Genomic DNA, 12,718 nt, shown 5'->3' on the forward strand with positions numbered 1-12,718 from the left:
GCGACGACGGTGGAGAGTCCGGACCAAGTCTCCATCGTGCGCATTCCCCCCGAATATGCAGATTTGGCTATTGCTTTCTGTAAAAAGAGGGCGACCCAATTACCACCTCATCGACGAGGGGATTGTGCGATAAACCTCGAGGTGAACACCGCACTTCCTAGGAGTCACGTGTATCCTCTGTCACAGGAGGAGACGGTGGCTATGGAGACATATGTCACCTAATCTCTGGGACAGGGGTACATTCGGCCCTCCACGTCACCCGCCTCCTCGAGTTTCTTTTTGTGAAGAAGGAAGGAGGTCTGCGTCCGTGCATTGACTATAGAGGTCTAAATTCCATCACAGTGGGGTTCAGTTACCCGCTACCTCTCATCGCCACGGTGGTGGAGTCATTTCACGGAGCACGCTTCTTCACAAAACTGGATCTCAGGAGCGCGTATAACTTGGTGCATATCCGGGAGGGAGATGAGTGGAAGATCGCGGTTAGTAACACATCTGGCCATTATGAGTACCTCGTCATGCCGTATGGGTTGAAAAATGCTCCAGACGTTTTCCAATCCTTTTGTAGACGAGATTCTCAGGGACCTGCACGGGCAGGGTGTGGTGGTTTACATCGATGATGTAACATCCTTCATTTACATCATTCTGATCTATTCCGCCACACGCGCCGCGCATGTGTCTCTGGTGCGCAGGGTACTTGGGCGACTGTTGGAGCATGACCTGTACGTCAAGGCCGAGAAATGTGTGTTCTCCAAACAAGCCGTCTCTTTCCTGGGGTATCGCATTTCCACATCTGGGGTGGTGATGGAGTGTGACCGCATTGCGTCCGTGCGTAATGTTCCGACTCCGACCACGGTAAAGGAGGTGCAGCGGTTTTTAGGGTTTGCCAATTACTACCGGACGTTTATCCGGGGGTTTTGGCCAGGTGGCTGCTCCCATTACCTCACTGCTGAATGGGGGGCCGGTGCGTTTGCGGTGGTCCGCGGAGGCGAACAGAGCTTTTGGTCATCTGAAGGCGTTGTTCACCGATGCTCCTGTATTGGCGCATCCGGACCCCTCTTTGGCATTCATAGTTGTGGTGGACGCGTCCGAGGCTGGTGTTGGAGCAGTGCTATCACAGCGCTCGGGCACGCCGTGAAGCTTCGCCACTGCGCTTTCTTTTCGAGGAAGCTCAGTCCGGCAGAGTGAAACTATGATGTGGGGGACCGGGAGTTGCTGGCTGTGGTAAAAGCTCTGAAGGTGTGGTGACATTGGCTTGGGGGGGGCGCAACACTCTTTTCTCATCTGGACTGACCACCGTAATCTGGAGTACATCTGGGCGGCGGGGAGACTGAATCCTCGTCAGGCAAGGTGGGCGATGTTTTTCCACTAGATTTTAGTTTCACCATCTCATATAGACCAAGTTCCCGTAACGCTAAGGCCGACGCACTGTCCCGTCTCTATCGATCCCACCCCCATACTTCCGGCCTCTTGTCTGGTGGCACCGGTGGTATGGGAGGTGGACTCGGACATCGAGCAGGCGTCACGGTTAGACCCTACTCCACCAGAGTGTCCAGCTGGTCGAAGGTACGTCCCACTTGGTGTTCGCGATAGATTGATCAGGTGGGCCCACACGCTACCCTCCTCTGGTCATCCGGGGATTGATAGGACGGTGCGGGGTCTTAGGGGGAAGTACTGGTGGCCCACCTTGGCCAAGGACTTGAGGGTTTATGTATCCTCCTGTTGGGTGTGCGACCAGTGTAAGGCTCCGAGACACCTGCCTAGAGGGAAGTTTACAGCCCCTCCCCGTTCCACAGCGGCCTTGGTCACACCTGTCGGTTGTAGCTGGTCCACTGCAGGACATTGAGGTGCGGGAGGACCCTCCGCCTCCCCTGGATATCACCGGGGGCCCCGGCGTACACTGTAGGTTCCATCCTGGACTCTAGGCGTCGGGTGAGGGGCCTGCAGTACCTCGTGGAATGGGAGGGGTATGGTCCGGAGGAGAGGTGCTGGGTGTTGGTGGGGGACATCTTGGACCTCGGTCCCACTGACCCACTCTCCATGTGAGAGACGTAAACTCGGTCTCGACCTTTAAGTCTTTATTGAAAATGAATTTCTTATGTAGGTCCTATGATTGAGTGTAGTCTGGCCCAGGGGTGTGAAGGTGAACTGAAAGGCACTGGAGCGACGAACCGCCCTTGCTGTCTCTACCTGGCCGGTTCCCCTCTCTCCACTGGTATTCTCTGCCTCTAACCCTATTACGGGGGCTGAGTCACTGGCTTACTGGTGCTCTTCCATGCCGTCCCTAGGAGGGGTGTGTCACTTGAGTGTGTTGAGTCACTGATGTGATCTTCCTGTCCGGGTTAGCGCCCCCCCTCGGGTTCGTGCCGTGGGGGAGATCTTTGTGGGTTATACTCGGCCGTGTCTCTGGGTAGTAAGTTGGTGGTTGAAGATATCCCTCTAGTGGTGTGGGGGCTGTGCTTTGGCAAAGAGGTGGGGTTATATCCTGCCTGGGTGGCCCTTTCCGGGGTATCGTCGGACAGGGCCACAGTGTCTCCCGACCCCTCCCTCCTCCAGTATTTATGCTGCAATAGTTTGTGTCTGAGTATTTCTCCTGTCTTATCCGTTGTCCTGTGTGAATTTAACCTTTACTTAATATCCATTCCGGATCCGGGATCCTCCTCATCAAAAAAGCTGACTAGCATAGCCTAGCCTAGCCTAACGGGACAGGGTTATCATATAATATAATTTTCATGAAATCACAAGTCCAATACAGCAAATGAAAGATAAACATCTTGTGAATCCAGCCATCATTTCCGATTTTTTAAAAATGTTTTACAGAGAAAACACAATATGTATTTCTATTAGCTAACCACAATAGCCAAACACACAACCGCATATTTTCACCATGTTTCCACCGCATAGGTAGCTTTCGCAAAACCGACAAAATAGAGATATAATTAGTCACTAACCAAGAAACAACTTCATCAGATGACAGTCTTATAACATGTTATACAATACATTTATGTTTTGTTCGAAAAATGTGCATATTTGAGGTATAAATCATAGTTTTACATTGCAGCTACCATCACAAATAGCACCGAAGCAGCCAGAATAATTACAGAGAGCAACGTGAAATACATAAATACTCATCATAAAACATCTATGAAAAATACATGGTGTACAGCAAATGAAAGATAAACATCTTGTGAATCCAGCCAATATTTCCGATTTTTTAAGTGTTTTACAGCGAAAACACAATGTAGCATTATATTAGCTTACTACAATAGCCAACCACACAGCAGCATTGATTCATGCACGTTAGCGATAGCGAATAAACCAGCAAAAGATATACATTTTTTCACTAACCTTCTCAAAACTTCATCAGATGACAGTCCTATAACATCATATTACACAATACATATATGGTTTGTTCGAAAATGTGCATATTTAGCGGCACAAATCGTGGTTATACAATGAGAATAGTAGCCAAACTGCAAACAAAATGTCGGGAGAAATCTTGGGAGAGGCACCTAATCTAATCAATAACTAATCATAAACTTGACAAAAAAATACAGGTTGGACAGCAAATGAAAGATACATTAGTTCTTAATGCAACCGCTGTGTTAGATTTTTACAATTAACGTTACTACGACATACAGCGTGCGTTAAAGCGAGACCGAAATTAATGGCGGAATAATAGTTTAACTTTTTGGACAGAAATTACGAATTAACATCATAAATAGTTCTTACTATTTGATGAGCTTCCATCAGAATCTTGTACAAGTTGTCATTTGTCCAGAATAATCGTTGCTCGGTTGTAGAAGGTCGTCTTCAACTGTGGAATTAGCAGCAAACGTTAGCCATGTGGTGCAAACGTGTCCAACTCAGCATAATGCAGAACAAAGAAAATCCCAAAAATCGCAATATACTGATATAAACTGATATAACTCGGTTTAAAATAACTACATTATGATGTTTTTAACACGTATATCGAATAAAATCAGAGCCGGATATATCTAGCGCCTATAACAACAGCTTTTCAGGACGCAATCCTGAGGTCTGTCTCGCGTCATGACGAACGTAGAAAAGACTGCACACCCGGTTCCAAGAGCTCTTGTTCGGCCTCAGATCTACCTAGACACCCCATTCCAATTCTCACTGCTTACTGACATCTAGGGGAAGGCGTATGCAGTGCATGTAGACCCATAGATTACATGCAAATTAATAAACTGACCCTGGAACAGAGCCCCCGATTTCAGATTTCTCACTTACATAAATACTTGTGGTATGGCAAATGAAAGATACACTGGTTCTTAATGCAACCGCTGTGTTAGATTTTTAAAAATAACTTTACCATAACATACAGCTTGCGTTATTGTGAGACAGCACTCACCAACACGGCGGAGAATAGGAGTCAATATTTTACACAGAAATACGAAATAACATCATACATTTTTTCTTACTTTTGCTGAGCTTCCATCAGAATGTTGTACAAGGAGTCCTTGGTCCAGAATAAATCGTTGTTTGGTTTTAGAATGTCCATTTCTTCTGTCGAATTCACGCCACAATGCTAGCCAAGGTTACTAACATTCCCATCCTCTCTTGGCGCAAAGAACGGAAAACTCCAAAAGTCCAATAAACTTTGAATAAACTGATAAAACCTACTTTATGATGTTATTATCAAATGTATCAAATAAAATCAGAGCCGGAGATATTCGCCGTGTATACCGACCGTTTTTCAGAAGACAATGTGGAGCTCCTTCGCGCGCCTTGGAAAACTGACAAAATGGCTGACCTGTCACTCCAAAAGCTCTTGTTCGACCTCAGATCAAGCTAGACACCCCATTCCACCTTCCACTGCCTGTTGACATCTAGTGGAAGGCGTATGAAGTGCATGCATATCGATAAATATAAGGCAATTGAATAGGCAGGCCCTGAAACAGAGCCTCGTTTTCAGATTTTTCACTTCCTGTATGGAAGTTTGCTGCAAAATGAGTTCTGTTTTACTCACAGATATAATTCAAACAGTTTTAGAAACTTGAGAGTGTTTTCTATCCAATAATAATAACATACAGTATGCAATAATAATATGCATACTGTATGATCTAGAATAGAGTACGAGGCCGTTTAAATTGGGCACGATTTTTCCCAAAGTGAAAACAGCGCCCCCCTATTGACAAGAACTTTTAAGTATGCTCCCTCTCACTCTCTCTCTTTTCTCATAGGATCTGAGCCCTAGGACCATGCCTCAGAACCACCTCAGAGGATCTGAGCCCTAGGACCTTGCCTCAGAACCACCTTCACACCCCAAGCCTGATGACTCCTGGCTGTCTCCAGTCCACCTAGTCATGCTGCTGCTCCAGTTTCAACTTTTCTGCCTGCGGCTATGGAACCCTGACCTGTTCACCAGACGTGCTACCTTGTCCCGGACCTGCTGTTTTCGACTCTATTGCTCTACTGCATCTGCTGTCTCTAACTCTGAATGATCGGCTATGAAAAGACAACTGACATTTACTCCTGAGGTGCTGACCTGTTGCATCCTCTACAACCACTTGTGATTATTATTATTTGACCCTGCTGGTCATCTATGAACGTTTGAACATGGCCATGTACTGTTATAATCTCCACTTGGCACAGCCAGAAGAGGACTGACCACCCCTCAGAGCCTGGTCCCTCTCTAGGTTTTTTCCTAAGTTTCTGCCTTTCTAGGGAGTTTTTCCTAGCCACTGTGCTTCTACATTTGCATTGCTTTTGGGGGTTTTAGCCTGGGTTTCTGTATAGCACTTTGTGACATCGGCTGATGTAAAAAGGGCTTCATAAATATATTCCATTGATTGATTGACTGGGTCACGATGGTGGGTTATCTGTCCTGAAAATCGACACAACCTGCTCCATTCTTCCAATCCATTCCACTTTGTTTGGGATATGATGAGAAAAAACAGTTTGAACAGGCTGTACCTTAAAGCAGTCTTAAAGGACTGTTTGACCTGTGATGCTCTGATAGATTCGGGTTTGACAATTTCCATCATATCTGAAACTTTGCTGGATGAACTCAAAGGGGCAGTGGACCCAGCAAAATGTTGGTTGAAAACGGAATGTTGCGATACGAAACTTGTAGGTTTCACTCAAGCTACCTCGCCTCTAACCAAGCGTCTTCTACTTAACTTCACTAGGGTAGGGGGCAGCATTGGGAATTGTGGATGAAAGCGTGCCCAAATATGGCTACTCAGCCATAAAAGCTAGAATATGCATATAATTAGTAGTTATCTTATTACCTTGCACTAAGTTTAGTTTGGTTTCATATTAGGGCATGGAAACTGTAGAGCCACACCAATAGTTCAAAAATACAGACATGTACTCGCCTTAAGACAGGTTCATGCATGTAGGACCATAGCAACAGTCCTTGGCACTTTACAGAAATAACCAGACATGTAATCCTGCTAACTCCTCTGATCTCCTCTGTTCTAGAATGACCCAAGAGGTGTAACCATAGCAACAGTACATATTAGGCCATAACACAGTTACAGGAATAACCAGTCGTGTCCACACCCCAGACAGGTGCATGTCTAATGGTGTCTAATGACCCAGAGCACATATAGAGTGCACCCATCTTTCTAGCTCTTCTGCAATTAATAATTCAAACATGGTCTGGAAAATTCTCAATAGTATCTGTTTACCTACAGTGGTTCCTCCTTTAACTTCTTTGGGGTAGGGGGCAGTATTTTCACGTCCAGATGAAAAGCATGCCCAGAGTAAACGGCCTGCTACAAAGCCATAATAGCTAGATTAGTAGATTTGGATATAAAACACTCTGAAGTCTCTAAAACTGTTTGAATGATGTCTGTGAGCAGAACTCATATGGCAAGCGAAAACCTGAGAAAAAATCCAACTAGGAAGTGGGAAATCTGAGGTTTGTAGTTTTTCAACTCTTGGCCTATCAAATACACAGTGTCTATGGGGTCAAATTGCACTTCCTAAGGCTTCCACTAGATGTCAACAGTCTTTAGAACCTTGTTTGATGCTTCTACTGTGAGGTGGGGGCGAATGAGTCAGAGTTCTGCCAGAGAGCCACGAGCCACTCAGTCTCGCGTGTTCACGTGAGAGCGAACGCTGTTCCATTGCAATTCTACAGACAAAGGAATTCTCCGGTTGGAACATTATTGAAGATTTATGTTAAAAACATCCTAAAGATTGATTCTATACATCGTTTGACATGTTTCTACGGACTGTAATATAACTTTTTGGACTTTTATTCTGTACTTTCCGCTGTACTTGCACGCGCGTCGTGAGTTTAGATTGTGTACTGAACGCGGGAACAACAAGGAGGAATTTGGACATAAATTATGGACATTATCGAACAAAACAAACATTTATTGTGGAACTGTCACGTCCTGACCATAGTTCTTATGTGTTTTGCTTGTTTAGTGTTGGTCAGGACGTGATCTGGGTGGGAATTCTATGTTGTGTGTCTAGTTTGTCTGTTTCTATGTTCAGCCTAATATGGTTCTCAATCAGAGGCAGCTGTCTATCGTTGTCCCTGATTGAGAATCATATATAGGTGGCTTGTTTTGTGTTGGGGATTTGTGGGTGGTTGTTTCCTGTGTCAGTGTTTGTGCCACACGGGACTGTGACGGTTAGTACGTTTGTTGTTTTGTATTTTGTCTAGTTTTCTTGTCATTAAATCATGGAAACTTACCACGCTGTACATTGGTCCTCTGATCCTTCTCGCCTCTCCTCGTCCGAGGAGGAGGAAAAGCTAGACTGCCGTTACAGGAACTGGGATTCCTGGGAGTGCATTTTGATGAAGATCATCAAAGGTAAGTGAATATTTTTAATGCAATTCTGATGTCTGTTGACTCCAACATGGCGGATATTTTTTTGGCGTGATCTGTCGTCTGAGCGCCGTACTCAGATTATTGCATGGTTTGCTTGTTCCGTAATTTTTTTTTGAAATCTGACACAGTGGTTGCATTAAGGAGAAGTGGATCTAAAATTCCATGCATAACAGTTGTATCTTTTAGCAATGTTTATTATGAGTATTTCTGTAAATTGATGTGGCTCTCTGCAAAATCACCGGATGTTTTGGAACGACTGAACATAACGCGCCAATGTAAACTCAGATTTTTGGATATAAATATGAACTTTACCAAACAAAACATACATGTATTGTGTAACATGAAGTCCTATGAGTGTCATCTGATGAAGATCATCAAAGGTTAGTGATTAATTTTATCTATATTTCTGCTTTTTGTGACTCCTCTCTTTGGCTGGAAAAATGGCTGTGTTTTTCTGTGACTTGGTTCTGACCTAACATAATCGTTTGTTTTGCTTTTGTCGTAAAGCCTTTTTGAAATCGGACACGGTGGCTGGATTTACAACAAGTGTATCTTTAAAATGGTGTAAAATACATGTATGTTTGAGGAATTTTTATTGTGGGATTTCTGTTTTGAATTTGGCACCCTGCAGTTTCACTGCCTGTTGACGAGGTGGGACGCTATCGTCCCACATACCCTAGTGAGGGTAAACTCAACTTCGAAAGCGTGTCACTGATCCACCCTGTGTACGTGACTAGCATTGACACCGAATGGATGATGATTGGGATAGATTTAACTTCTCATAGCTTAGGGGCAGTATTTCGACGTCTGGATGAGAAGCGTGCCCATCTGCATATAATTAGTAGATTTGGATAGAAAACACTCTAAAGTTTCCAAAACTGTTAAAATAATGTCTGTGAGTATAACATAACTGATATGGCAGGCAAAAACCTGAGGAAAATCCATCAGGAAGTGGGATTTTTTTATGTGGGTAGTTTTCAATTGAATGCCTATAGAGTGTCTAATGGGTTAGGACCTATATTTCAGTTCCTATGGCTTCCACTAGATGTCAACAGTCTTTAGACATTGTTTCAGGCTTGTTTTCTGAAAAATTAAGAGGAATGAGACCTTTTTGTCAGGGGACTGGGGAAGAATGCATAGCTGGTTTGCATGCGTGACCGAGTGCGCGCCCTTCGTTGTTTTTCCTTTCTATTGAATACGCTATTGTCCGGTTGAAATATTATCGATTATTCATACAAATGATTTGCACTTTTCCTACTAAAGTACGTTCATCACTAGGAGACAGAACGCGTCTCCTTCCTGAGCAGTATGACGGCTGTGTGGTCCCATGGTGTTTATACTTGCATACTATTGAACTTGGTACCTTCAGGCGTTTGGAAATTGCTCCGAAGGATGAACCAGACTTGTGGTGGTAATTTTTTTTTTTACTGAGGTCTTGGCTGATTTCCTTTTGATTTTCCCATGATGTCAAGCAAAGAGGTACTGCGTTTGAAGGTAGACCTTGAAATACATCTACAGGTACGACTCCAATTGACTCAAACGATGTCAATTAGCCTATCAGAAGCTTCTAAAGCCATGACATCATTTTAGGGAATTTTCCAAGCTGTTTATTAAAGACACAGTCAACTTAGTGTATGTAAACTTCTGACCCACTGGAATTGTGATACAGTGAAATAATCTGTCTGGAAACAATTGTTGGAAAAATTACTTGTGTCATGCACAAAATAGATGTCCTAACAGACTTGCCAAAACTATAGTTTGTGGAATGGTTGAAAAACAAGTTTTAATGACTCCAACCTAAGTGTATATAAACTTCCGACTTCAACTGTATGTTCATCATTCAGTTGATCATAACTAAGGTGAGTTTTCCTCTTTACTTTTTCAAGGCCAAATGGCTGTTTCCTTGTCTCCTCAGTCCTCTGGCGCCTGCCTCCGCTGTGTTGTTCTCAACACTAGTTTTAAATCAACATAGTCAACTGTTTTCTATATATCTGTATTTTTTTTTCAGGTTAGGGCTCATTTGATTTCTATGATGTCGGACCAGGCCTGGGCTCGGGCTTTAGCTCACAGGGGTCGGACAGGGTTAGAATTTTCAGTTCTGATGAGAACTCTAAATTGCATTCGGGTCTCCTGTGCAATCCGGCAGTGTCAATTATGTGTGTGCTTTGAATTTATGGTGACTTTGTGAGTAAATACGCTGTCTAAAGGCTTCCATGTGACAACCTGTTTGGATAATGTGCAATCAATAAAAAAAAATCCTATCTGCTGCTGCGCATATTGTGTATTTTGTGAAATTCCATTAGCCCAACATTGGAGGAAAATGTTGTAATTTCTCAGGTCTTGTCATCAATGTTTTTTGGGAAATGTGAAGAGTGGTCCTGGGACAGTCCCGGGATCCTGGTTACCGGTATTAATCCCTAATGGTGACAACCTGAAGTGTGATAAAAAAAAAACGACCTAGTGACCCCTCTCTCATTAAACCTTAAACAAGTAAGTATTCATACATTAACCAAAAGTTAAATGAAACTATTGTTGACTTTATTCTGCAATTATCAAGTGTAATAGAAATAAGATAAATGGTTTAGAGCAATAACGTTTCAATGACTTTGTTGTAAATACCCTTCTCAGTTCAATACAATAACCCCATGTTCAATTGGCTTTTCAAATGCAAGGAAATACCCTTATTTCCATTCTATCAAAACTCCAAAATCAGACCTTTTTAAAGTGGAATTCAGCAGTAGAGACAAAGCGTTTTCCCCACTCGTTTCAGTAAAAAGCTGAGGGATGAGTCTGGAGAAATGTAATCACTCTCAAATTCATAGACAGACCTATGGATGCAAGGACTGACCATCCATGATAAATAAATGATAATGTAGCCTGTGTTCCTTGGTGTTTCTTAGGTACTACTTTGAAAGAGACTGGTATGACTATGTATTTAGATAGTAGTAAGCTGTTTCTTACTTTTACTTACTTTTAGGACAAACATTTATTACTTTATGATTACATTTTGTGACTATGTTCCTTGGTGTTTCTTATATATTATATTAAAATAGTGACGTGAGTAGGTATTTACATAGTTATTCGCTGACACTTAGTTGGATTTACCGTCTTACATACCTATATAATAAAAAAATACTTTGTATTTACTAATTAAGTATGTAGTACTTACTTGCTTGGTACATTTAAGAATACATTTTTACTACAAATGTAGATTTTGTTGCTATGTATTTACCTAGTAAATACATAGTAATTAACGGCTGTAAAATGAAGGGTTACCCCGGAACTGCCCGTACGGCCAGTCTGTTTCTGGAGCTTCCATGTTCCTACATATTGAGTTGTGTACCTGCGACGTAGTCTCCAAAGCCAATGGTGCTGAGTGAAATGAAGCAATAGTAGATTGCCTGTGAGTAGCTCCAGCCCTCTTGCTGTTTGAACACCACCATGGGCATCACAAAGAAGAGTGCTGTTCCAGAGACGTAGGACAACAGGTGGATCATGAACCTGGTTAACTTCTAATGGAGACAGAAAGAAGGGAAGACAGAGTCAATATCTCAAATGGCCTATTCCCTATATACTGTAAGAAACTCCTTTTGGTCAATGTAGGGGAATTGGGTGCTATTTCAGATTCGCACATATTTTAGGAGAAACGGGTAACAAATGACAAGTTGGACGGTCTCTGGTACTTGCTAACTGATTTATGAATACTGCATACAGACAGAGTTAAAAGAATATGAAGTCATTATATTCTGGGGCCCCCCCAAAAAGTAATCAATTCAATTTGCTTTATTGGCATGACGTAACAATGTACATATTGCCAAAGCTTATTCTGGATATGTACAATATGGAAAAAATGAGAATCAAAATTGTCAACGGTACAACAGTAACAACAATAACCAAGGGTCAAAATAACCATACATTGAACAATAACAATAAGCATACAGTAGAGTACATGTGCAGGTTGATTGGTCTGTCAGACACTGTCCCTCAACTTAACAGGCAGCAATGAAGTGCGCTGCCAACCCACAGCTCTCTGCGTCCTCCCCCAACAGGACGGGTAGCCTACTCTCATCAGAGAGGTCTTTGAAACCTTTTAATAAGGGTTTCAAATTTGGGGAAATGACACTCTCTAATTGTTTTATATTTTTCACATTTTGTCAGAAAATGCAGCTCCGTCTCAGGTTCTGCTGTTGTGCAGCGGTTGCACAGCCTTTCCTCTACAGGGAGCCAGGTTTTCCTGTGTCTACCCTTCTCAATGGCAAGGCTGTACTCACTGAGCCTGTACTTTGTAGGTTTTTCGAAGGTTTTGATCAGTAACAATGGTCAAATAGTTAGCCATGGTGTACTGTCGATTTAGGGCCAGATAGCACTGCAATTTGCTTTGTGTTTATGTTTCCCAATAAGCAATGTCGTTTTGTTTTGACTGTGTTGTAATTTGGTTTATTCTGATTGATTGGATGTTCTGGTCCTGAGGCTTCAGTGTGTTAGTAGAACAGGTTTGTGAACTCAGCCCCAGGACCAGCTGGATGAGGGGACTCTTTTCTTTGCTCAGCTCTTGGCATTGCAGGGCTTGGTAATGATATGAGACGGGGTTACTATTTTAGATGTTTCCAAAACTTAATTGCTCTTTTTTTAGTTTTTATTATTAATGGATATTGGCCTAATTCTGCCCTGCATGCATTGTTTGTAGTTTCCCTCTGGACATGTAGGAGAATCTTACAGAACTCTGCATGCAGGGTTTCAATGGGGTGTTTGTCCCATTTGATGAAATCTTGTTTTGCAAATGGACCCCACACCTCGCTGCCATAAAGTGCAATTGGGTCAATGACATATTCAATTAGTTTTAGACAAATTTTAATAGGTATTAGGTATATTTAAATTTGAATTAGCTTTTTAATGGCGTAGAA

At 42.8% G+C, this 12,718-nt stretch overlaps 1 protein-coding gene across 1 annotated transcript in view; it reads right to left on the reverse strand.

Annotated features, from left to right (window-relative positions):
* Positions 1–12,718, reverse strand: part of kcnk17 (potassium channel, subfamily K, member 17) — a 43,700-nt gene that overhangs the window by 11,204 nt on the left and 19,778 nt on the right. The window contains exon 6 of the mRNA XM_071380963.1: positions 11,158–11,326. Coding sequence (XP_071237064.1) covers positions 11,158–11,326 — 169 coding nt within the window. The remainder of the gene's footprint in view (positions 1–11,157; positions 11,327–12,718) is intronic.

This window comes from Salvelinus alpinus, chromosome 33, assembly GCF_045679555.1.
Source record: "Salvelinus alpinus chromosome 33, SLU_Salpinus.1, whole genome shotgun sequence".
Taxonomy (NCBI): domain Eukaryota; kingdom Metazoa; phylum Chordata; class Actinopteri; order Salmoniformes; family Salmonidae; genus Salvelinus; species Salvelinus alpinus.